The 27,291-nt window shown below is 38.7% G+C and overlaps 1 protein-coding gene across 6 annotated transcripts in view; it reads right to left on the bottom strand.

Annotated features, from left to right (window-relative positions):
* Positions 1–8,373, bottom strand: part of TMEM62 (transmembrane protein 62) — a 32,022-nt gene extending 23,649 nt beyond the window's left edge. For 2 of the 6 annotated variants that reach the window (XM_037502324.2, XM_037502325.2), the window contains exons 1-2: positions 6,619–6,698; positions 224–365 (exon numbers count right to left, since the gene is read on the bottom strand). In XM_037502324.2, coding sequence (XP_037358221.1) covers positions 224–365; positions 6,619–6,698 — 222 coding nt within the window. Of the gene's footprint in view, positions 1–223; positions 366–780; positions 818–4,418; positions 4,465–6,618; positions 6,757–7,728; positions 7,841–8,100 lie in introns of those variants that run through there. The other 4 variants (XM_037502320.1, XM_037502321.2, XM_037502322.2 and 1 more) reach the window with 4 other exon arrangements.
* Positions 8,374–27,291: the final 18,918 nt, after the last annotated feature.

The following is a 27,291-nucleotide window of genomic DNA, read 5'->3' as shown; positions in this document are numbered from 1 at the left end:
ATTTCTTTGCTAGATTTTCATAAAAGAAAAAGGATAACAGTGCTGATATAGCTGGTATTTTCTTCTAGCATACTTGTGAGCATAGCAAAATTTTTCTCCAGCATTTCTAGGTAAGAAATTGTTTACCTAGGATAACTTAAAAGTGAGCTACGTGTGAGTCATGTGTATCCAAGAAAAAAGTAAAATAGGTTAGCTACAAAGGGTAGTGAAATTTTTACTGTACCTCATCTAAAATTCCAAAGAAATTATAGGGTCTCTTAGGGCCTGGATTTAAGGTGGCATCCACAGAGATGAAAGAATAGTTGCCAAAGGTAGTACTATGGACATAATGGAAAGAGCCATCCCTACGTACAGCAGAATATTTCCTAAAAAATACAAGACAGGAAAGTTTTAGTGCAATCATAAAAACAAAAAGAGTTTCAATTCCTTCACTAATATCACACTAGATTTTGCCTAACTATGAAAATTTCACAATCTGACACAGAAATACACTAAACTAGATCCACAATGGATAAACTGATGAAAAGAAATTTTAAAGATTTTCTCCCATTGCCAAGACTCAGGCAATCAAATTTATCAGTAACCGAATACAAGGTGATCAAATAGAGAAGTAGGCAGTCTACTAAACATTTAAAAAGGGATCGATCAGAATCCAGTGAAATGGTACCAATTGTTAATAAAATCTAGTGAGGTCCTACTAAATAATTAGCAGCATTCTTAGTGTAGTAAGATACAAAAGGTGTTTATTTCTTGAAATAGGACTACATATGCTTAACTCACATCAAAGCCTTGCAAAGATGAAGTCATCAAGCCAGGAGAAAAATGTAAGTCGAGGTGTGGGTCAATTAATCTTTTGTAGTTCCTAAAAACATATTGGTAACAAACACAACCTCCTTAAGTCTTCATCACTTTAAATACCAACAGTGGGAGGGAGGTACATGGGGTATGGGCACAGGTAGTGTGGTGGAGGGTAAAAGAAACAAATATAATAAAAATTAATATACTTAAATGTTCATGTGAGTCTTCAGGTTTGGGTGAAAGATGCACTGTTTTCCTTATTTGTCTATGGAACTCTCTTCTGCACTCACCCCTAGGTTTTTCAGGAGTGCCTTTTAGAAGCTCACAGAAAGCTAGAGATACATGGACCAGAGTTTGAGAAAAGCTGATCTGGAGGAATGGATGAGCTCAAACCCCTCCAAATAAAATTCTCTCAAGCAGATAGTTGCTAAAATTGGCTATCTTATGGTTTAAGGTGATGCTGTCTGACATGCCCAGACTTCAGGACTTCCATGATGAAATGAGTAAAAGAAAGTATCAACAGTTTCAGATGTCCATAAAGTTGGAAAGTGAAGAGCAGGAAGAAAGAATAGTGCACAGAACAGGCACTATTATGTATTTGTTGCATAAATATGAAGCATAGATTATATTGGGAGCATACCTATATTATTAAAGTGTCAGAACATTATAAGAAAATATCAATACCTAAGGGTCTTATGTTTTACTTAAGAATGTACATGAAAAAATACAAATAAACTTCTGAGCTGTCAGAGAGCTTTAAAGTCACATCAGTCACAAAATATTTAAAAATGTAGTGCCGGGCCACCCTGGTGGCACAAAGGGTTAAGATGCAACCTACGAAGCTATCCACAGACGCTACAGCATGAGTTCAATCCCCAGCCAGGGAGCTACCCACATGGTACAGCTGTCTCACCTGCTGCTCCCTTCAGCAGTATATTTCAGTCACTCTGCCTATTCTGTTCCCCACTATGCCTCTGATGAATCCTCTTACCCCTCACATCTCTGGCCTGTTCCCCAGTTTCTTATATGCATAAATAAATAAATCTTTAAAAATAAAATAAAACAAAAATGTAGTGCCATAGATTTTATAATTAGCAGTTAATTCATGCCATTGCCTTTTTTTTTTAAAAAAGATTTATTTATTTATGCATACAATAGCTGGGGTACAGGTCAGAGATGCAGGGAGTGAGAAGATTCACCAGAGACAGAGTGGGGAACAGAACAGGCAGACTGACTGAAATACACTGCTGAGGGGAGCAGTGGGCGAGTCAGGAGAGGTCTGCTGCGCCATGTGGGTTGCTCCTTGGCCGGCCAGGGATCAAACTCGTGCTGCAGATGCTGCAGATTGCTTCATAGTGCAACACTTACCCCCTTGGGCCACCTAGGAGGCCCCTCCATTGCCTTTCTTAATGACTTTTAAAAAATTTCTATTTAAAGGGTCTTTTTCTCATTAAAATTTTTATTTACATTTTTCCTGCTTAATTCATTTTTAGAATTACTCTTCAGGATCCTATAATTCCACAGATGTTGGTTTTTTTCCTACATTTTTTAACACATTAAAATCCAACTATCTCCAAAATAATCCAACTACTTGAAAACAAAGGTTAAAATATATCATAGTTAACATTTTTTGAATTCTGCATTTTGGCATTCTGAACATTCTTAATATCAAGATTTAACTTTAAGATTTTTTCCCCCCTTTGGACTTATAACATCTGTAAAAGCTCTATTCCCAGCAAAATGTCACTTATTAAATTTAGATAAAGTTTACAGAGTTAGAAACAAAAACAAAAAGTGAAAGAAGCTTTAATGTGACTAATGATTTGACTTTCTCAATAACTAGAAGGACCCTAAGTTCTATTAACTTAAAGATACAGTTAATAGGAGATGAAAGATTTTCATCTTTGTCCTTTTCCTTTGTCATATTAACAGAAGTAAACAGCCTAGTCTTCCAAACTGTGTTGACTCTCATTATATGTTAGTAAATCATCGCTTTTTGATCCATCATCCTCAAACTGATGTCACCAACCCCTTATCCATGAATTTTGTTTAGGTAGGTATGCCTTCTATTCATCTCAGGTCCTTGCCATATCATGAATGGAGCATGAGGGACCCTCTGATTTGTTCTACATACTTTCAATCTCTCCTGCTTTCCCCCTTTATTCCTATCCTCTCTCCTTGTAGTATGATCGCCCTTATAAAATACTATTTTCATTATGCTATTTGTATCTTTAGGGACCTAAAGTGAATTATGAAGAATTTCCCATCACATCTAAATTTCTATGCCTTCCATTTAAGACCTCCATAAATTTGTCTGAAGCTACCTATCCAATGTCACACTACTCCTCATCATGAACATTTATTTTGAATATACTTGTTTTCAGATTACCCCAAAGAACTCATTCTGGCTTCTAAAACTCTAATTTTTTGTGTGTAAGATATGGCCCTCAGGATTTCTTAATTGTCTACATGCTACCCGCCTTTTAAGACTGGCTGTAATTTTTGCTTCTCTTACATAGTCTTCTCTAACATGCAACTAAAGATAAGTTCTGGAGATCTAACACACAGCATAATAATTATAGTCAACAATACTTTGTTACAAATGTCAAGAAATTAGATCTTAATTATTCTCTTCACACAAAAGAAGGCTAATTATATAATGTGATAGAGGTGTTAGCTAACGCTACCGCTATGGCGATAATCGAATTGCAGTGATACATGTATCACATGGATATGCAGGAGCACTTCCACTTAGACAATGTTATATGTTAATTATATCTTAGTAAGAAAAAGTAAAATATAAAGTCTTCTCTATGTCCATCCCTTGGTGACCTCTGCCTTTTCTGATTTCTCAGTAATTATCATGTATAACAAAAAAATCTAGGATTTCATCAGCCCTTTCTTCATGTTCTTTTCTAATTTTTTCCTAAACAATTTTTATCTTACTTAACTAGACTTCCTTGAAGGTAGAGGCTATATACTTTTTTAATATAATCACTTGTACCTCTGATTCTATTTAACGATGGGCTCTCAATAAAACTTGCTTCTTGAGTGGTTGACAATGCAGAACAAAGCCACTTCATGTCCTAGAACTAAAAGTGAAACTACAACCAAAAGTAGAATTGTAACTAGAGAATTAGTTTTCTAACTGAAAAATTCTTTCACATTCACAATATTTTCACATTCATAGCACATAAAGAAAATTTTAAAAGACAAAGCAGCCAGGGGTGCCCACTGGACTGTTCAACCAACACAAGGCTAAGAGAATCAGTATCTCAATATTCTTAAAATCCACAGTACTCTAGCTGAAAATCTCTGCTCCAAATGATTTGTGCTACGCAACAATGGCAACTAAAAGTCTGTGTGTAATATTAAAAGCACCATTTAGCAAAAATAAAAAAATTAAAGATGGATGAAATAAAAAGAAGGAAAAAGTCCAAGTAAAAAAGAACTGAATCCGTTACCAAAAAAAAAAAAAAGCAAGCATCATTTCCTAAATTACCAGAGGTTTTCTTAATATAGAAAATTCAGCTGTAAAGCAAAGTTTTCATTCATTCATTCAACTGACTATACCTTCCCTATAACACAGACTCTGTACCATGGTCTGTTCATTACAGTACCTGTAATAATTCTCGACACTGTCCAGACTTGGAATGTTGAATGCATCTTAATAAAAAGAAAAGAGAAAATATCATCTATATTAAAAAGAAAAATGCAAACATGTTAATCAACTAAAGGAAAATGACAATTCTTTCAATAACACTTTAAATGGTAAAACACAATTAATGAGGTTGATAATTTTTGAAACTTAATGGACTGCAGATTATCTGAAACATTTAAGGTACCACTTAGTATATTAGAGAATAATACTGAATTATATACAATTCAGAACAATCAGTAAGATTGGACCATTGTTGCTTTTGTTTTAATCATGAGATTTTGGAAGCCAACAAGGACTAGACTCAAGTCTGATATATATAGATCCATAACAGGTGCTCACTTTAAAAACAGGGCCAAAGTTCCTCTCTTCTTAAATCTTAAAAACAATTCAGTAAAAAAGGAGTTAGATAATGGTAAGGGGTAAGATTAAGAACATCTTAGAATACTTAAATTGGAATACAACTATTTCATAGACTGCATTAGCTAAAATTGTCCAGATGCTTTGAATTCTGGGGATCTACTATATTTATAATAATTAACTTAGAGAAAAAGCTAAAATTCTATATAAGTAAAGTTAGATTATTATGAATTCCAAAGGATTATCTAATTTTTTTAATCAAAGGGGTCTGTTTGATATTTATTGCTTGATTTGCTATTTACTGCAAAAATTTTTTTGATTTGTATAGCTAATTAGGATCAGGAAAAAAGAAAATGTAAATAAACCAGAGACAATTGTAGGCCAGATATCCTATTTTAATTTATAATTCCTAGCTGCATTGCAAGAACTATTCATTTCTAAAGAGGATTCTGATCAAACTACTAGCTACATATTTTAGTAGATAAATTTATCTGTTTAAAATTATCATTTACATATAAATAGGTACTCATCAGAATCAATTGATCAAATGAAACAACAAATTAAGTAAATAATAATAAAATCAGCCATTATAAAACAAACAAATCTACCATCAGGACTCTTTATGGAAAAGCGTTCATTTCTTCGCAAACACGATAATCTTAAAAATTGGAAGGAGTAGCCATTTCTTTCCTCATGCATAGGGAAATGTACTTGCATTTTCATTTTTAATATACACAGCAAAGTTCATTTTTTGTGATGCATATTTCTATATGCTTTAACAAATGCATAGTCATGTATCTACCACTACAGGCAAGATACAGGATAGTTCCCACAAAATTCTCTCAAGACATTCTCTATGTAGTTAATTTCTCCTATTTCCAGCCCCTGGCAACCACAATCTGTTCTTTGTCTGTCATTTCTTTAATATCAATATCTTATCACTGGGATCACACAGGATATAGATGTATGGGTTTGGGTTCTTTCACATAGCAAAATGTACATTTTTTAAAAAGATTTATTTATTTATGCATACAAGAAATGGGGTACAGACCAGAGGTGTGGGGGGGTTGAGAGGATTCACCGGAGACAGTGTGGGGAACAGAACAGGCAAACTGACTGAAATACACTGCTGAGGGGAGCAGTGGGCGACTCAGGATTGAACTCATACTGCAGTGGCTGTGGATAACTTCATAGGTTGCGTCCTAACCCTTGCACCACCTGGGAGGACCAAAATATACACTTTTTTTTTAAGATTTTTAAAACTTATTTATGCATACAAGAGCTGGGGTATAGGCCAGACGTGCGGGAGGGTGAGAGGATTCACCAGAGACAGAGTGGGGAACAGAACAGGCAGACTGACCGAAATACACTGCTGAGGGGAGCAGCAGGTGAGTCAGGAGAGGTCTGCTGCACCATGTGGGTTGCTCTCTGTCGGCCCTGGGATCGAACTTGTGCTGCAGAGGCTGTGGATTGCTTCACAGCGCAGTGCTTAACCCCTTGGGCCACCAGGAAGGCCCACCAAAATGCACATATTTTAAATAGATTCACCAGCATGGGTTCTACTAGAACTTTTCTTCCATATAAAGAAAAGGCCATACCAATTTTCCCCTCCAAAGCTAAGAGTGACACCTGATGTTTTAATAGTATATATTATAGCTATATTTCAGAGTGGTGGCTCTCAGTATATCTAAATCTATGTTACAATATCTCATTTTATAGTTTTACAATCTAAATTGGAGAATCTAGGCTCCTGATGGGAGAAAAAAGTCTAGTCTTAATTATAACTGGATCTTGATTCTTACCATGATTTCCTTTGATATCGAGCCACTTGGTTTTTTCCATGACCCTTGTCTTCTTCAGAATATGTTGGTAAGTTTGCCATTCTACCTCTTGCTGTGTGGATCCCAATTGTTCCTTTGTTTTGGCATCTGTCAGGTCTCCTGTAGATTTACATATGAATTGAATCACAGTGCAAAATAAATCTCAGGCAGTTAATTTTTTTTAAGTGCACACTAAAGAAACTAAGATACTTCAAATACTCAACATGTGTAAGCATAAGCACTTATGAGTCCATCTATGTCCACAGCAAAGCATCTAAATTTTTTCAGCAAGGGCTTTAGTTTCTGAAGTTAGCAAGTGCCCTATTTAACCTGATATTAGATATGATATTAGAAATGAGTTATGAAACTTTTTTTTAAGACACAGTACAGAATGTACCAGGAGATTCTGATAAAATGAAAAGCCTCTATTAGAAATTCCAACACTCTGGGCAGGTACCTAGTGCCTATGGGAGACACATTTTCCAAATCCCAAAATTAGGATATGTGATCTGACTATTGTTTTTACAGCAAGAAGCAATCTGGAAGGTGTGATTTGGAAAATGAAATATCAAAATTTGTAGGAAACCAGACACTTGAATTCTCCTCCCACAGTTTGGGAGCAAATGGTTAGGGGATTGAAGATTTTAGAGAACCCAAATAACAGAAGTACCAAGAGAAGAAGATGAAGTGTTCCAAGTCACTTGAAGACTCCCACAATAACAATACAAGATTGTTACTATGGAGAACGTGAAAAGTTTGCGAGAGAACTTTTGATTTGTGATGAAAGAGCTTTCCCAATGCTTTCTCAAATCCAGGATTGCAACAGTAACAAAAGAAACAAATATAACAGACAGTGCAGTAACGGGAAATCGTGAGCCTGTTCCAACCACTAAGTCATAGAGACTGGCTCTTGACCGGTTCAATCCTAGCTGAAGGGAAATATGATGTCCCTTCTCCTCTGCAGGAGGAGGACTCACATAGGGTTGAGGCTATGCTGTTCTGAAAGTCCCCAAAGTTAAAAAGCTGCAGGCCTGACTGGTATTCTACCACCCAAACTACAGCACCACAGGACAGCACGGCAATCCTCCCTACCTGTGGCTAGGACGAGGGCTGGTTGAATGATGTCAATAGTTTCAGAGCAGAATTTCTCTAAGTCTACAGCTCTGCCTGGATCGTGATACCTGCTCAGGTGAATGTCGGATATCTGCCGAAAGCAGGTATTAAGCAGAGACAGCCGAGTCAGGGAGAGGCAGCACTTACAGAGGCGACCCAGCGGCTCTCTCCCGCGGAAGGAAAAGGCAAAAATGCAGCGCATCCGGGCATTCCCCAGAGGAGGGCCGACTTCCCCCTGACCCCACGCCAGCCCGGGGTTTGGGGCCCAAACCCGCCCGTATCGCGCCCGCACGGCCGCACCCGCGCCTCCTCGCGTCGTGACAGCTCTGCCCCCGCGCCCCCCCGCGTCACCTGCAGACCCCAGAAGAGGTTGCCGGCTTCAGGGCCCGGGGCGGGGTGCGGGCTTCTGGGGGCGCGGGGCTGGGGCAGCGGCGAGGGCGGGCCGGCCAGGCCGTAGTGCTCCAAGAGCACGGCCGCCAGCGCCGCGGCCGCCAGCCCGGTGACCACCCTCAGGGCCAGCGCCGCGGCCATCCCGCCCGCCCGCCCGGGCGCGGCCCTCGCTGTCCCGGGCCGGAGCGCGCGGCCCCCGGGAGCCGCTCTGGCCGCGCTTCCGGACTCTATGGTCGGGGGCCGCCCGCCCGCCGCCCGCGCGAGGGGAGACGGCCGGCCCGGAGAGGAAACCCAGGCCCCAGCGCCACGCCCGGCGGCCGCGGGGTGGCGGGGACGGAGCCTCGGGCCGAGGGCGGGGCGGGAGCACAGGCTCCGCCTGAGTCGTTTCTGACCCCAGTAGGTCAGTTTCCGTAGCCGGTAAAGCCGAGTTAATAACACCCCCGCGAGCACTTCACAGGGCCGCGAGGATCAACGCTGGGCGGAGGACGCCCTTTAAACTGCCGCACGGCGGTGGCTTCCGCCGGCCCCTGCTGCTGTTACGAGGCCCCAGTGTAGGTTTTCTAAGATGTTATCCGTACGTTTTGCGTTGTTTTTTCCTTGACCTGCTTTCTTATGCGCTTGGGAATATAATATGCAAAGCAGGGGCATGCCATTCAGTAAATGTTAAATACTTCCCATGGGCCAGGCACAGGAAAAGAATTAGATTTGGACCTTGCCCTTAATTTATCCAACACTTCCTTATGGTTGGACTTTTATGTTCTGAAATCAACGTCTTCTTTGAGTCAACATTCTGAATAAACATTGCTATTCGGAATAAACTTTTTTATACAAATAGGGCCTTTTGTTCAACCCATTTTTTTGTTGTTCCTTGGGGTAAGTCGCTAATGTTGGGAGTTTTGCCCATTTCAATGCATTAAATACTATTTGAGTACCTTTGTTTTTTTTTTTTTTTAAGCAAACAATGCAGATTGTTCTTTTTTTTTTTTAATAGAGGCATGCTTTATTTATTTATTTATTTGTGTGTTTTGTTTATACATGCACTGGGTACAGTCAGAAGCACGGGAGGATGAGAGAATTCACTAGAGCCAGAGTGGGGAGCAGAGCAGGCAGAAGGACCGAAGTACACTGCGGAGGGAAGCAGCGGGCGGCAGGAGAGGTCTGCGCGCCTATTTGAGTACCTTTGTGAATGCCAGGTACTGATTTAAACAGAAGACATAAAGGAACTCATGGTAAGCAGCGAATGAAACATGCTTTATTATCTCAGAAGCTTCAGTAGGTCAGAGAAATATGCAAATAGGTTAAATATACAAAGAATGTACTATTTGCCACAAGGCAATCAACCAGATATGAAAGACTAGAGGAAGGTTAAAACAGGGAGAGATTACATCTTTGGAGAGAATCAAGAAAAGTTCAGTTAAGGAAGTGGCATATAAAGGATGGACAGTATTTCTGAATGGCAGAAACTAGAGGTGGGAAGGGGAGAAGCACTTCTTTCCACGAAGACCTAATAACATGAAAGTAAGAAAATTGGGTACAGGCTATAGAGATAAACACTTCAGTTTGGCTGGGCCAGGGATTGTATTAAAAGTGGTAGTGGTAATTAGACCAGACCCTTGGTTTGAGCCACATTATGGAAGGCCTCCATAAATGCCAAGACTGAAAATGGACTTGACATAACATAAGAGACTGATTGGATAAAGGAGCATTGTGGTAGAGAATCCTGTTAGAAGATAATGCATAAACCCAGTTCAAAATCCTAACATCCAGTGTGATGTTATTTGGAGTTGGGGTCATTTATTGGGTTCTGCCCTCATGAATGAATGGGATTAGTGTCCTTATAAAACAGACCCTAGCAAGACCCATTACCCTTTTCACCCTGTGAAGACACAGGAAGAAGTCTACAGTTTACAACATGGAAGAAAGCCTTCATCAGAACCCAACCATGCTGGAACCCTGACTGTAGACTTCTAGCCAGAACACCGATAAACAAATTTCTGTTCTTTACAAGACCACCTTATCTGTGGTATTCTGTATAGCAGACCAACCTGATGAAGACATTTAGGTGGTGGATTATTACAAAGAACTGAAGGAGATCGGAGAGCCTGGCACTGAGATCAGAAACTAAGGATCAGATGTAAAGTAAATGTAAAGACAGGAACTATAGGACTTGCCAGCTGACTGGATATTTGAAGGAAGAAAAAAAAAAAAAGCAGTTAAAAACCAGGGCCTAAAAAGCAGAACTGTAGTTTTTATGCATAGAGGATTGTCCATGTGAATGGACATGTGGATTATGCATAGAGGATTGTCCATGTGAATGGTTTTAGGTTTTGTTTAATACTGCATCATTAGAAAACACCTGGATAGCTATGTTTAAAACCAAAATTGACAGCAATAGTGGAGATTATCTGATTTAAAACAGGCAATGTGGCATATATTCAGTGCATTGGAGAGCTCTTAGTGGAACCTCAAGGATATGAGAATTATTTTCCAGAAACAGAATATAAGTGCCTATGTGATAGGAACACAGTACTAAGATATGTGGGACAGAGAAACATTTAAAATTGCAAAGACCAACAGATACTGAATTATAACCAAGTTGCTTCAGAAGCAGGAATGTACTTAAGGAGGGTTACTAATTCTCCAAAGAATTAACTGTTTTGACCTGCTAATCACTACAAAGTATTAGCATAAAAGATGGCTTTCAATTCCTGACAGTCCAAACAGAAAGTTAGATTACTTGTTATCTCATGCAGAGAGCAAGCAGCAATTCACCCTGTAAAACAACTTCCCTAGAACTACATTCAAGGGAGAATTTATACTGGGACATGTCACAGTGGACTGAAATTCTCATCAATAGTCTTAAGTGGAGCTACAAGACTCTCATAGCCATGAGATGTGGGGAATATCTTCAAATTACTATCTTATATAAACCTTGCGTAAAAATCCAAATACAAAGTATTTAGTCATTGTTCTATGAAGTCATTTCTATACACAGCTAAAATAATGTAATTAAGCTAGTTCTTTGGGTGTATATTTTATTTTCCAAAAGTGTGATAAAATAGATAATATAAAATGTACCATGTTAACCATTTTAGAGTATAAAATTCAGTGACATAAGCACATTCACATTCACATTGTTGGGCAAGCATTACCACAGATTGCTTCAACATCCCAAACTGAAATGTTATACCATTAAACACACCAAACTCCTCATTCTGCTCTTTCTACCCTTCAGCCCCTACTAAATACTATTTTACCTTGTCTCTATGAATTTGATTATTCTAGGGACCTCATATAACATTGTCATGGTGTCTGGCTTATTTTACTTAGCATAGAATTTTCAAGGTTCACCCATATTATAGCATGTATCAGAAGCCCCTTCTTTTTTTAAGGTTGAATAATATTTCACTGTATGAATATACCACATTGTTTCCAGCTTTTCGCTAGTGTGGATAATGCTGCTATGAACATTAATCAGTATGTACAGGATTGTTAAAAGCTTTCAAAGGAGCATTCCTTTTACTCTTTAGGAAAACAAATCAGAGAATTTCACCTAAGTAAATGCATTTAAGTAATTAATATATGGAACTTAAAATACCTGCAAAAACAAGAAATCACAGATCAAGGAAATTCTGACACATGCTATAATATGGATGAGCCTTGAGGTTATTTTGCCAGTGAAATAAGCCATTCAAAAAGAGACAAATACTGTATGAATCTACTTATATGAGGTACCAAAAGTAGTCACATTCAGAGAGAGAGAAGAATGATGATTGCAAGGGGCTAGGAATAGGGGTAAATATGGAATTAATGTTTAATAGGTATAGATTTTCAGTTTTAGAAGGTGAAAGAAGATCTGGAGATTGGATGGTGATGGCTAAAAAGCAGTATGAATGAAGTACTTAATGTCACTATAAGCACTTTAAAAACAATGAATTAAAAAATGAAGGTGAGGGCCTCTCTGGGTTAAATCTCAGCACTATGAAGTATCAGCAGCCACTGCAGCACAAATGTGATCCTAGGCCAGGGCACTAACTCACATGGCACAGTAGACCTCTCCTATCTCACCTGCTACTCCCCTCAGCAGTGTATTTCAGTAGATTTGCGTGTTCTGCTCCCCACTCTGTCTCTGGTGAATCCTCTACCCCTCACAGCTCTAACCTAAACCCCAGCTTTTGTATGCATAAATAAATAAGATAAAATTTTAAAAAACAAAGGGGAGAGGCTTTCTCTTGGGTCACTATTAAAATGATGTCCATTTAGAAGTCATTTTATGGTTGATTAAAAGAGAAATTGCGCATTTAACCACAATGATTAACCAAAACAAGTTTGGATAACATCAAATCCATCCTTTATATTTACTTAAAAGTATGGAACACATAGAACACCAATCCTAAGATTGTCCCTTTCACATCCCTGTTGTACTAATGCCACTTTGTCATCCCGCAAACAAACATGAATCCACAGGCCTTAAAAAAATGCAGAGGTTGAATGCCCTAATGAAAAATTAGAAAAAACACCAAACTAAGCAGTTAAAACTAAAATCTATCAGGAAAATATTTTGGTCACATTATTTAATATTACAAAATTGTGTTTATTTCTTAAGCTGCCACTAGATATGCTAGTATTTGTTTTATGCTTTAAGTTGTATGCTTGCCATATACAATATTTCATGTTAAAATATTTAGTGCAAGATTCTTATGAAAAACTTTTAACCATAAAAAATAAATGTGTAATTTTTTTATCCATTAAAATATTAAAATGAGAATTATGTCTGTAATATACGTCATGGCATTCCCATAGGCTATACTGGCTAGTCTTTATGGTTTGAGGTTTCTCTTGATTCACATTTTTCTTTTTGATTACAGAATTTAAAACTTAATAAATACTAGAGTTTATCAAGCAATATTAGAATATGTATACTCTATTCCACCTGTTATTTCAACTTACAATAACATACTAAGGAAAAATATGGATGTTTACAGAGATTTACCAATAAGTATATTTATTCAATATGTGAATGTTTCACAATCAGTCTTAAAAATGACACTACTATACAATGAATACTAAGCAGTCATCTTAAAATAATTTTGAAGAAAAATATTAATGATATGGAAATATTAAAAACATGCTAAAGAACATTTTACAAAAATGTACAGTCCAATGCCACATTAACACACAGAGAAAAAAACTATCAACAATGGTCATCTTGGGAGCTGTGTGGAGATTTCTGGACCTACTAAACATAGAGCTCCCATATGATCCAGCAATTCCACTCCTAGGTATTTACCCAAAGGACACAGAAACATCAATTCCAAAGAACACCTGCACCCCTATGTTTATAGCAGCACTATTTACAATAGCTAAGCTTTGGAAACAGCCCAAATGCCCAAAAATAGATGACTGGATCAAGAAGATGTGGTACATATACACCATGGAATATTACTCAGCATTCAAAAAAGATAAACACATGCAATTTGCAGCAACATGGATGGCACTGGAAGGGATCATGCTCAGCGAAATAAGCCAGAAAGAAAAAGAAAAATACAGGATGGTCTCACTCATAGCAGGAATCTAGAAAACTTAAATAAGGGACCAGGAACATGAATAACTATAAGAAAGTGAAAATCAAAATCAACAAAAAACTATGAACCAGAGACACTTTTTGGGGGGTGGGTGGCGGGAGGGGAGGGATTGGGGTCAGAATGGGGGGGTTGCAATTGTATGGGGAATATAAAAATAAAATTTATTATAAAAAAAAACTATCAACAATGGTCATCTTGGGACAGTAGGATTATGAGGAATATAGGTTATTTATGTTTTATTCTCCTTGCTTATCCATGTTTTCTGAGTTTTCAACAATGGCTATGTAAAGGAAAAACAAAAACTTGTCTTGTTTTGGGTTAGCAAATGTTTTATATAAATAATGATCAGATAGTAAACATTTTAGGCTTTGTGGGCCAGACTACATCTATTCAATTCTATCACTCTGCAAATGCAGTCATAGTCAATACATGAATGAATGAGGTGGCAGCATTCCAATAAAACTTTGCAAATACTGAAATGTGAAGCTCCTGTATTTTTTCTGTATTATGAAACAGTCCTTTTCATTTTTTCCAGCCATTTAAAATGTAAAAACTATTCCTAGGTGGAAGTCTATACAAAAGTAGGCAGCAGGTGGATTTGGGATCATAGTCTGTTAACCCCTGTTCTAGGTCAACTATTTTCTTGCATAACTCATTTTTTCTGTGATTTTTCTTGATTTTTTTCCACATGTTTGATTTTCCAAGATCTTATCACTTCCTTAAACCCTTCACCAATTATCTAAATCTCTACTTAACACTTGCAATCCTTCCAGTATTGTGCTATTTTTGTTTTCAGAAACAGCCTCTCCCAAGTTTCCTGTCTTCTAACCAGGCATATTGTTCAGCATGTCTTGTGCACAGCTGTTATCCTGGTATCTGCATTCGCGCTGTGCCTGGCACTCCTTTTGCCTTCATCTCTGCTCATAATACAGTGCCCCATGTATTTCTCATATTCAGCTCACCTCCACTTCTATTTCAAATTTTGCTTAACCTTTTCTCCAAAGTGCCTAGCACAGTTTCAGGCAAACAATGCTCAAAAAAAATTTTTTCTAGGCAGAAAAAGCCTGGATAGTATGTAGATACTTGGTAGGCTACACTGACAGGTGCTCAAAGCATCCTGGGTCCAGCTTGAGTCCTCATCCCAAAATTTACTCAGACCCTGGACAAATAAATGTATTTCTATCTATTTAATCTGCTCACCAAACTACTTGAACTCCAGGACTGATGCAGCCTATTGCAAACTAGGACATATAACTCCTTCCACAGATTTGGTGGAGAGACAGCGAAGAATCTACTGTCTTTTTCCAAATCAGAATTTATTTTCCCGATAGGTTGAGTCATTTCCTGCATGTCTAAATAAAGTTCTTCTCACTGAACCTTCTGTCTCTTCCTTCCAGTGACATCCCCATCTTCCTGCTCTGGCTCGTCAGTGAAGAGTATGCTCCCTAGAGTTCTATGGATCTCATTCACATCGTGACTCTATTTCTACCTAGTTGTGTTACCTTTGGTAAAGTCTTTTATCTAATCCTCTTTTTCCATGCTCTGTCCACCTCTACCATGGCTGAAATGGTGTTGTGGTTGACCAGCTGCATTGACAGGCTTCACTGACTAGCAGTGCCTTTCAATGAAACCTTTGAATCCAGGGCTGAGATTCAAAGACCAAAGGTCTAGGCCTATTTATGACCTCTAGACTAATCTGAATCAATTTGAACCAGCAATCTGAATTTCATTCCAGAGATGACTCCCTAAGAGTGGAAATCCTTATCTCTAAAATTAAGCTAACTCCCACAAACCTAGACTGCCAAGCTATCCCTAGAAATGAAGTCTCTGAACTCAGGACTGATTCTTCCAAAACTGGTGCTCATTCTCAAGATATTCCCCATTCTAATCTGGGGCTGATCCCCTAAAGTTGTGTGATTGACTTTAGCACAAGATTTGGAAGTCCTGTCCTAATAGGTACTGAACCCTCACTCTAACCCTTTCCCATCCTGGTTTTGATGCTTTTTCTCAGCTTAATATGGGAGCCTCCTTATTCAAGTAAGATCCCCCAGATGTTATTGCCACATGGTCCACAGAATTTCCAGATAGCACAGTCCCGTTCCTTAGCTCAGAAACCAGCACTCTCTATACAAGTTCTTACTGATACGGAGGACAGGAAAGGTAGTGTAGGAAGCTGCATGTACACACTGCATTACAGTATAGTATAGGAATTTGCATGTACACAATACTTGACCTATGCCTGACTACCCTAAGATTCCAGCCCATATGGTGTCTGAAGGAGCGCTGAGGACTGACGCCATCAGTAATTAACCAGACTCAACAGACCAGGACAAGCCCATGTCAAGATGACCAGAGATGTGATAACGAACCTTGGGGGTCAGACACCACAGATTCCAGGGATGCCAACAGCATAACCACAGTGAAGGGCTGTTCACTGATGATTTTCCATCTTTGTTTAAACTCAGTATAAAAGCCAGCTCAAGATGAGATGTTCAGGTGGGTTTCTAGGGTACTAACCTACCACTTTCTCAGACTGTCAGCCATTTGAAATAAAGCGCACTTTCTTTTAAAGAATCAACTCCTATTTCTACTTATTGGCATTTAATGGTGACACGTAGTACAAATTCCAGGATTCTGGTCACATTATAAATTACAGGAAAAGAAGTTAAAAAAGAATTGGAGCTAGAAGATGAGAACCGTGGCACCATTCTATAAATTTCTTTGTTTGCTTCTACTCTAAATTTTATATTTCCTTCAGTAAGCACAAAACTTAGCTTAGGTTTATATTGTTTTCTAAACTACTCATGTGATGATAAATAACCCTCTTTTTGAAAGGTCTGGGTTAACTGTTCCATGAAAACTCCCAAAGCAAAGAGTTATCTATTAAACCAATAAATGTTCATTATACTGTTAAGACCTTCTCAAATATCCAGAAGGTATGCACAATTTGTTTTCAAACATTTCATTTTTACACTGTGTTCCAACGCTGCAATATTCCAAGTTGCTGCCATTTAAAAATCATGCCCAAGATTCTAAGTGAGAATAACTGTAACTTTTTTTTTTTTTTTTTTTTTTTATAGAGGCATGCTTTATTTATTTGTTTTGCTGGTTTCTTTGTTTGTTTTGTTTATACATGCACTGGGTACAGTCAGAAGCGCGGGAGGGTGAGAGAATTCACCAGAGCCAGAGCGGGGAGCAGAGCAGGCAGAAGGACCGAGGTACACTGCTGAGGGGAGCAGCGGGCGGCAGGAGAGGTCTGCGCGCCATGTGGGACCCTCCTCCGGTGGCCGGGGAGCAGCCGGGGATCGAACCGGCGCCGCAGAGGCCGCGCGCAGCTTCGCAACCCAGCGCTCAACCGCTGCGCCACCGGGGAGGCCCAGAATAACTGTAACTTAAAAGCTATCTGTTGATAAATTCTTAATTGGTTCATTTAAAAAATGATTTAAAAAATGATTCTATACTAAAAAAAAAAAAAATCATGCCCAAGAATGACCCAATATCTAAATTTCCAACAAACCAACGATTTAGCAAAAGGAAAATAGTTCCTAATGTTCAAAAGGAAGGAAATATTTCTTGACAAGGAACAAGCCACACCCAACTGAGGCAATTCAGGAACTTGGTGAATGGAAAAACAAATGAAAGGTAAGAATTGTGAAGTAAATGAAAGAACAGGAAGCTGGAAGATAATCTTACCAGAATTGTAAAAACATTTTGTCAACTTTTACAAATGGAAACCTTCAGTTCAACTAAGTACTTAATATATATGTATATACTTCTTTGTGTATTAGTTTTACCTATGGTTTATCCAAGTTCTGCCTGTACATGATTTTTGTGTTTCCTCAACTTTCCTTCATGTAATCATTTTTTTTAAATGCAAAAATGTATTTTTTTTCCCATAATCTTGAGCAAATAAGATTTTTATCATTCAAGAACTGGGACCGGGCTATTATTCTCTTTGGGGATTTTCAAATCCTGACAGTCTATACTGTGAAGCCAGATGTCCCTCATTAAACAGGGAATAACATGGGGACCTGCAGGGCACAACATATCCACAGTGATAAAGGGAGGTCAAGCCAGAGATGACTACTAGGTGGGTTTGCACCAATTTTCTCTGCCTCCTGGGGAGTGCTTTCCAGCAAAGCTCCAGAACGGTCAGTGAAATTTTAGGGGGTGGGAACTGAATCCACTCTGCCATCCTGCACACATCCTACATCTTCTGATGCCCCCACCCAGTTGGGCCAGTACTCAGAGGAGGCAGACTTTCATATGTCTCTGTTCAGGTATGAATCAGGCACACTGGATAAGCAATAGCCCTTCTAGTCCAACCTAGGCATTGGTGATATGACATGAGAGAGGCCTGAGCTCTCCTGTTAGGAATACTGTTCATCTGGTGTGGAGGGAGGAGGAAAAATTTCATGTTCCTTTTAGCTTTAGTAATTAGGGGGTTGTAGTGTGGTGTGTGTGAATTTAACTGACAAAAGACAGTCTGACAGGAAAAAAGATAAACACCTTTGTTGACATTTTTTACACACATGGGTTTCATAAAAAAGTAACTCAAAAGTAGTTAGAATTAGGAGCCTATGTATCCTTTTTAAAGAAAAGAGGGTTTAGATTTCAAGGGAGATCAACTATGGAGAAGTAACTAGGATGGGGTACGGTGGGGGAGCTAAAGGAGGATAAGAGTTCTTTGTTTTTAGTAAAGTTTGTTTATGCAGACTCATCTTGGTGCTGGCTTTCTGTCTCTGGTGATAAGGGTCACTCTCTTTTTCCTGGTATAGGAGGAGGGAGGGAGAAGTTTACACCACCCTCACCAAGGGAAATTTATTTCCAGCTTTTGGGTAGAAAGGGGCAGAGTGCTCTTCCTGTTCTGTTGATTATTAACTGCCTTCAATTAAGTAATTTAAAAAAAAAAACCTTATGCTAAAGTGGCATATGTTGGGGCGGCAAATCCTGATCCACATCATGGCTCTATTTTCTAATATATTTATTTTCCTCAAAACTATATATGTATAGTTAAAGACGACTAAGAAAGTGGTGTTAACTACCAAGAAAATAAAATGGGGGGTGCCCCCAGTGCTTCCCATTCACACTTTTCAGAGGAGTTTTTCAATTCTGTGGTCCATTTTTGTTAGTGCCCCCATTCCCTCTTTTTTTTTTTTTTTTTAAAGATTTATTTATTTATTTATACAAGCACTGGGTACAGTCAGAAGCGCGGAGGGTGAGAGAATTCACCAGAGCCAGAGCGGGGAGCAGAGCAGGCAGACTGAAGTACACTGCTAAGGGGGAGCAGCGGGCGGCAGGAGAGGTCTGCGCGCCATGTGGGACCCTCCTCTGGTGGCCGGGGAGCAGCCGGGGATCAAACCTGCGCCGCAGAGGCTGCGGGCAGCTTCGCAACCCAGCGCGCAACCGCTGCACCACCAGGGAGGCCCCCCCATTCCCTCTTGACTTGCCAATTGTATTAGTTTTGGGTTTTCAGGATTAAGGAAATGCTACTACCTCCCTCTTTTACAGTACAAGACAGGGTTGCTCAAAGACAAGATGTGCCTGAAGGACTACCTTCATTCACACTTCCAGACTCCATCTTCCCCAAACAACTGCATCACCATTTTGTTTTAAGTCAATTTTCAGAGTTGACTTCAGCATTACTATGCAATTTCTATTTAGAGCAGAGCTACATCTATTCTAGGTCAAGAGTAGACAATTTTGTTTTCTGTAAGGGCCAGGCAGTATGTTTCAGGCCTTGTGGATCATCTGGTCTCTGTTACAAGTACTCAGCTATGCTACTACATCATGAAAGCGGCCAGAGGCAGGTGGAAGTATTCCAATAAAACTTTATTTGTAGAGACTGAAATTTTAATTTTTAAATAGCTTTCACAAAATATTATTTTGATATTTTTTCAACCATTCTCAGGCGAGGGTGGTACCATCAGTTTGCTGACCTCTATTATAAGCCTTTAGCACATTATTGTCTTAAATCCCTTTATCTCATCGAGTTACTGTGATGTGAAGAGGTCTGAACAAAAGGTATGTTTTATATTGATTATATTCTAAAGAAAACTGTTTGCATTTCAAAACATAAAACTCATATCTGAAATGTAATATTTGAGGACATAATTATTCAAATGATACTAGTTCCATTAAGGAAAACCTATAGCGAACACATAAGAAAAATACTGAACACTTTATAGTTAGTGAAAATTTTTCCATAACCAAACAACACAAACACATTAAAAAAAGCAAAACCCAACCCAACAACTCTGGATTTATGCTAATAAAATATGAATAAAACTATTATAATTTGAGACTAATGATCATTGAAGTATCTTTGCATCCTCAAAGACTTTCAGATATGTTGCTTTCTTGGGAAATTGGATGCCTGGAAAAAGTATCATGTAAATTAAATGACATGGAATAATTACTAAATAATACTGAATAAAGTAATATTAAATAAAATTATTAAATTACATAATAATTATCCTATGATTACTATAGATTTTCTTGTGAAGTAGTTCCTGGGATTGTTAAAGCCTGTCATTCAATTTGTTTTAGTTTTTTGACTTTGTTAAGGTGATAAAAAGTCTATGTATATGTGTATGTGTGACAGAAACAGGACCTTTGAGTAATTTTACCCAGGGGTGTCGTACCTTTAAAACAAAACTATAGAAAATAAAATAAACGAATGCTACATTCTCTTTTTCTTCTTCATCATGTTAAGAGCTTATCTTCTCTATTACCACCAATTTTCCTTTATTCCATGAAGAACTTCACTTGCTCACCATTTTCCCCTTTCCTTACTTCTCTAGCCTGGAAAGGCATTAGAGGCTTCTATAACTCCAATCCACTTGCTCTTCCACAAATGTCACAAATCCTTGCTTTCTTTATGCCTTATTTCCAATTTCCTCCCTCTGCTCTTGGTTCTTTCATTACCTCCTAAAGTAACAATTACTGTATTCTCAATACTTTCATTCTTGAATTCCAATTATAGCATTAATGAAACGATAGAGTTTGGAAATTTTAAGTGAAGATAGCACATCCACTTAAATCCCAGTCTTTTCTGGGTCTCCTTGGCTTTTTATTCATGTGATTAACCCCACCTAACCAAATCCTTTAAGTCAGTGTCCTTTCTTTTACTGCTTTATTTATAGAGTTATTTTCCTGCCACCACAATCTCCCTTTGGGCATTCTCTATTTTCCAGGCACAGCCCTTGGTTTCAGGTTGAAACCATGGAGAACTGTGGTTAAGAATGCCAGACAGAACTGAGCTCTGACACATATGAGCTGTATGACTAGGTAAATCTTGTACCCCATCTGAATTATTGTTACCTCTCAAATGGGACGATACTAATTATTGCTTCATTTTAAGAGTAGTAAGATAACTTAGAGATTGATGGGTTTTCTCATGAGTTCACTGCCTAAGACCTTTCAATCTCCATCACTTCATCATCATCATCATCATCCATCATTTCATCATCATCATCATCCATCAGTTTGTCATTCCCTACAGCTCTCAAAAGCTTAAGCTCCTTTCACTCTGTCCTCTATCATCCTCTTCCTGAGTTTCTAAAGCTTTTTCTATTCTGAGATCACCATTTCCCACCTTAGAGCTTCATATGTAGACCACAAATTATTTCTCTCCTTGGAAAACGTTAACATAGAATAGCTCACATATAATCCAATTATTTTACAATTCTTCTAGACCAAGACAAAATGACCAAATCCACATGCATTTTTGGGAAAGGAGTTTATTGCATTAAAATATGGTAAAGAGTAAAATAAATGTTAGAATAGGAATATTGGCAGCCTCTTGGATCAGTAGAGCACAACAGCAAGAGTTAAAGGGGAAACGACAGGGCCTCCCTGGTGGCGCAAGGGGTTAAGATGCAACCTATGAAGCTATTCGCAGCCGCTGCAGCACGAGCTCGAGTTCGATCCACAGCCAGGGAGCTACCCACATGGCACAGATCTCTCCTGACTCACCCGCTGCTCCCCTCAACAGTGCATTTCAGTCACTCTGCCTGTTCTGTTCCCCACTCTGTCTCTGGTGATTCCTCTCACCCCCTGGCACCTCTGGCCTGTACCCCAGCTCCTGTATGCATAAATAAATAAATCTTTTAAAAAAATAAAGAGGAAAACGATACAAAACAGTTGCACTCAGTGATGCTTTGCACAGAACAGTCAGAATTGGTCTGGAGAATTGTGTTTCATCCTCCTGAACCATCTTTGTGAAATATGGAAAGGAAAGGCCACCTTGGGCTTCAGTCAATCAAACAGCAGTTTTACTATTTCCATCACAATACCTCTCTGCTATCTGTTTACTATTTCCATCACTACTACCTCTCTGTTTTTGAAAAGCTGCGTATCAGATAGCTTAATGAGTAAATTAAGTATTTGTATCAACACCATGTATTTGCATAGCATTTGACAACTGACAAAGTAGTTCTGCATTTTCTTGTTTAATTCTTAAATTCACCTTATCAGTGGTTATAGCTTTCATCATTTACAAGTGAGAAACTGAGGCTTAGACAACGCATGTTACTTGCCTAACACCTTGCAGGTAAGAAACATTGATGCTAGGATTCAAATCCCAGGCATTTAGGGTTCCATAACCTTACCCCTGTATCGCGCACACTCTCAAGAAACAGCCTAAATTGAAGATAAAAGTTGTCTTGCACTTTTCTAGCTGCCTTTTTTTCCACCCAGCCCTTTGTCCGTGGACATTCCTATCTGTCATGACAACTGTGATATCCCACCCAGATCACCCCTGGGCAATAGCAATATAGGACTTACCTGCCTCAGTTGTTAAGAGTGCTGTAAGTGTTATTATATTGCCTCATCAGGGATCGCCTCTGCTGAATAAGGTCGCCTTGCTTCTGATGACCCCTCTTACCAGGGCTGCCCATATTTAATAACTGATCAAAATGAGAGTATAAAGGCCTAACCACACTAGTCCCAAACTTAGCTTCAGAATTCCTGTTAGTGAGGCCTTCCTTCAGTTGCATTGCAGGTCTGCTTCTCCCTCAGCCCAATCACATTTTCTTCCCTTTCTTTCATTTCTACAGGTGTAGATCCCAAGAATGCTCCCTGAAAACTGCTAACCTGTTTCAGTCAGTTTCTTTTTGAAACCCTACCTCTAATGCTGTGTTCAATTCCAAAGAACCTGAATTTCAGGCTTCTGTTAAATTTATCCCTAATAAAAGGTAATCTGATAAGAGGTTATCCTATCTAAATATACTTGTAGTTTGATAAACTCTCAAGCTGAAATCGCTTAATAATCCTAAGAGGGAACCTCGAATAATGAGATAAACATGACAAGTGCTAGCTTCTTCTCAGGCTTTGGACACTAATATGGGGCCTACGCACATTTTCTTTCTTTCCCCCACAGTGCATATTCTTCCCAACCTCCCAATGTCCTACCTATTGTAAATAATGCTGCAATAAACATTGTAGAACATCCTGCTCTGACTCTGGTGAATTCTCTCACCCTCCCGCGCTTCTGACTATACCCAGTGCTTGTATAAATAAATAAATAAATAAATCTTCAATTACAATAATTTGTATCTATGCAATGTCTTAGTCCCCACCCCCCCAGTTTTTGTTTTGTTTTGTTTTGTTTTTTTCAGAATTACTGAGCATCCATGATACATATGGTAGGCAATGATCATGTGCTATGGATACAAAGCTGAGACAGAAGTGCTTTCAAGATGCTCATAGTCTAGCAGAGTCAACAAGCATCTAATAACTGTCACATGTTAAGTCTTAGATCAGATCCATTTAAAGTGTAAGGAAAGCATAAGGGGAGCAATTCTGCCTGTTGAAGACTAAAAAAAAATCAGAAAACTTCTCAGGGGACAGCATAGGTAAGCTGAACCCTAAAGAAAAAGCAGAAAGGGGCCTTCCTGGTGGTGCAGGGGGTTGAGACGCAACCAATGAAGCTATCTATCTGCAACCACTGCAGCACGAGTTGGATCCCCAGCCAGGGAGCTACCCACATGGCACAGCAGACCTCTCCTGGCTCACCCACTGCTCCCCTCAGCAGTGTATTTCAGTCTATCTGCCTGTTCTGTTCCCCGCTTTGTCTCTGGTGAATCCTCTCACCCCCTATGCCTCTCGCCGGTGCCCAAGTTCTTGTATGCATAAATGAATAAATCTTTAAAAAATAAAAAAGGCAGAAAGTCCTTTATAGAAAAAGTATTATACTTTCATGAAGTATTATAGAGAAAGGTATTATAGTATCACTCTAGGCCAAGGGACTAACTGATACAAAAGCACAGAAATATGAGACTGTATGGTGTAGGTTGTAAAGTTTAAGGTGAGGGGTGGCAAGGGAGGTTAGACTAGCAAAAAATTATTTCAAGCCCTCCTGGGAAGGGTTTTTAGTGCCATACTTTATGGTTAAATTTTATCCTAGAGAGCAGTTAGTTGTCTAATATAGGTAAAAGAATCACATGATGAGGTTTATATTTAAGAAAAATTCTGGCAGGAGAATATAGGATGAATATAAACAAAAGAGTAGAAGTAGGGAGCTCACTTAGAAGGCTGCTTTCCTGAACCTGGATAAGGAATACCAAAGATTTGTTATAAGTAGGAGGAATCATGCAGGCACTACTATCATCCCACATAAGAAAATTTTCCAGAGAAAGAGGGTAGTTGAAATGGAATCACCCAGGATTCTCAATTCTAATTGAGAAGTTAAAAAAAAAATGATGCTCAGAGGTCCCATCCCTTTCTAATTAAATCATAATCACTAGAGTGAGGAGTGTCATTGGAATTTTTTTTAAAAGCTCCCAAGTGATCCTAATGTGTAACTAGGGTTGGAAACCTTCAACACAATCCATAAATGAGTCTAATGAAAACATAGCTCTGAACATGATTGTTTCAACTGCCATCCTGGAGCACCCAGAAAGCTAATTAACATGTATTAGTTGTTGATAATACTTCAAGAGTAAAATGGCACCTTTAAAATGACCCAGCAGCTAGGTTACTCACAAAAGTTACTGTGAACTGAAGCTAATTAAAAATAGAAGTATGTCTTTGCATAGTAAAGAAATTCATAATCCTGCTCTAAACTAGGCCAAGGCACACTGTGGTCTAGATCAGAAAAAAAGCAATGGCAATTCAAAAGTTTTTATATTTTTATCTGGTTCTTGTCCTATAAAACGAACAATAGACATGTACTAGAATGTTACATGTGTGCTAGATATCCAATGAATATTTTTGTTTATTTAATGATAGGTATTTATACTATAATATATAAAGTGGTAAAAGACTTAAAATTTCTTTAATAGGAGGTGGGAGAATTGAAGTGGTTAAAAACACTAATTTCGAAGCCAGATAGACCTAGGTTTCGAACCCAGGTCTTGTTGCTTAGTAAATGCAGGTTTTTAGATAAGCAACCTCGCTGTTTAAGCTATAATTTCCTTGCCTGTACCATGGTGTTGGTAGGAATGGCATCGCAGGAATGTTTTTGAGAGTTATACAGTAAAATGCATCTTGAATCTTTAGCATAGTAGCTGGTATTACCATGTTTATATCTTGGTTCCTGCATTTAAGGAACAAATTAGAATGGGAGATAACATAGGCCATGAAAAACTGTGGCATTTAGGCAGTAATTTAATATCTAACACTTCAATTAGGAATCTTGCAGTTTGAAACAACAGAAACCACCTTTAGCTATATTAAACAAAAAGGTTATTTACTGAAAGGCGATTAGGGACTCACAGGTTCTGCAAAGGCTGGGAGAGGTTTAGAAATGAAGCAGAAACCCAAGGAACTGCAGAGGACAAAGAAGCAGGAGACACAATGGTCTTTTAGCAACATACTTTGTATGAGGCTAATGAATTCTAATCACATGTTGAGGACACTATCTCCTCCTTATAAGAATCCCACAATGGAAAAATCTCCCCCCAGCCCTCAAATTGAGAAAGTGCCATTGGACACAGGACAGCCAGAAAAAAACAAAAATGTCCAGCCTGAATACCAGCAGGTAATGTACTGGAACAATGCCAGGTATTGAGGTCTTTAGGTAGAGTGTATCTCATTTATCTTCACAACCATTATAGGAGGAAAACAGTCTTATTACCACATCTTCACATCTCAGAGAGGCTAATGTTTAAGGCCACACAATTAGCAAGTGGTCAAAAAGTTCAAATATAGAAAGCTTGATTCCAAAGACTAAGTATATGGAATAGCTAGTGCCTCCAAGAGAAAGAAAAGTTCCTATCACATCTGGCAAGATCAGGGACAATGTTATCAAGGAGGTTTTTGAGCTTTTTGCCTGCCTATCTGGGTATTGGGTATTTTATCTATCTTAAAAAATGGGTAGACTGGGCCTCCCTGGTGGCGCAAGGGGTTAAGCACTGGACTATGAAGAAATCCGCAGGCTCTGCAGCACGAGTTTGATCCCCGACCAGCCAGGGAGAAACCCTCATGGCGCAGCAGACCTCTCCTGTCTTGCGCGCTGCTCCCCTCAGCAGTGTATTTCAGTCATTCTGCCTGTTCTGTTCCCCACTCTATCTCTGGTGGATCTTCTCACCCCCTGCATCTCTGGCCTGTGCCCAGCTCTTATATGCATAAATAAATAAATCTTTTAAAAAAAAGGTAACTTAAAAACATTTTATACAATAATTGCTTATTTTAAGGAGAGCTAGAAAATACAATCAGGTAGAAAGTAGAAAATAAAAATTTCCAGTTTGGCAACCCAGATAGTATCTTGGGGACTTAGTTTTCATTAAATATCTATGCACTGTATTTGTCTTATAAAATAGAATCATATTATTTTAGTAACTTGCTTTTTTCACCCAAGAATATATGATGAATATCTTCCCACGTCAATAAAAATGCCTCTATGGCAGTGGCTCTCAAATTGTATGGTCTCAAGACCCTTTTATAGCCTCAAAAATTATTGGCAACCTCAGGATCTTCTGTTTATGTAGGTTTTATCTATTGATATTTAATGAATTAGAAATAAAAACTGAGGAAAATTTAAAGCATCTATCAATTTGTTTAAAATAACAATTATCAGGCCTCCCCGGGTTGCAGAGCAGGTAGAGCACAGCGCTGTGAAGCTGTCCGCAGCCTTGGCAGCGCCAGTTCAATTCTCAGCTGGCCGGGGAGAAATCCACATGGCGCTGCAGATCTCTCCTGCCTAGCCCGTGGTTCCCCTCTGCAGTGTCTTCAGTCCATCTGCCTGTTCTGCTCCCCACTCTGTCTCTGGTGAATCCTCTCACCCTCCCACACATCTGGCCTGTACCCCAGTTCTTGTATAAATAAATAAATCTTAAAAAAACAACAATTATCAACCCAATACATGTTAACATAAATAATATTCTAAATGAAAATAACTATTTTCCAAGGCAAAGAAAATGCTGAAAGGAGTGGCAATATTTTACAAGTTTGCAAATCTTTTAATGATTTGCAATGTCTTGCTTAATACAAGACAGGTTCTCATATCTGCTTTTGTTTTCCATCTATTGTGATACACTGTTTCAATTAAAAGTGTATGAAAACAATCTGGCCTCCCACAGATACAGAATTGAAAAAGGAAAAAAGCACCTTTACAGCATTTAAG

Source organism: Talpa occidentalis, unplaced genomic scaffold (assembly GCF_014898055.3).
Source record: "Talpa occidentalis isolate TD23 unplaced genomic scaffold, MPIMG_talOcc4v2.1 talOcc4.11, whole genome shotgun sequence".
Lineage (NCBI taxonomy): Eukaryota > Metazoa > Chordata > Mammalia > Eulipotyphla > Talpidae > Talpa > Talpa occidentalis.
Note: the sequence above shows the minus strand (reverse complement) of the source record. Positions and strands in the feature narration are given on the sequence as shown.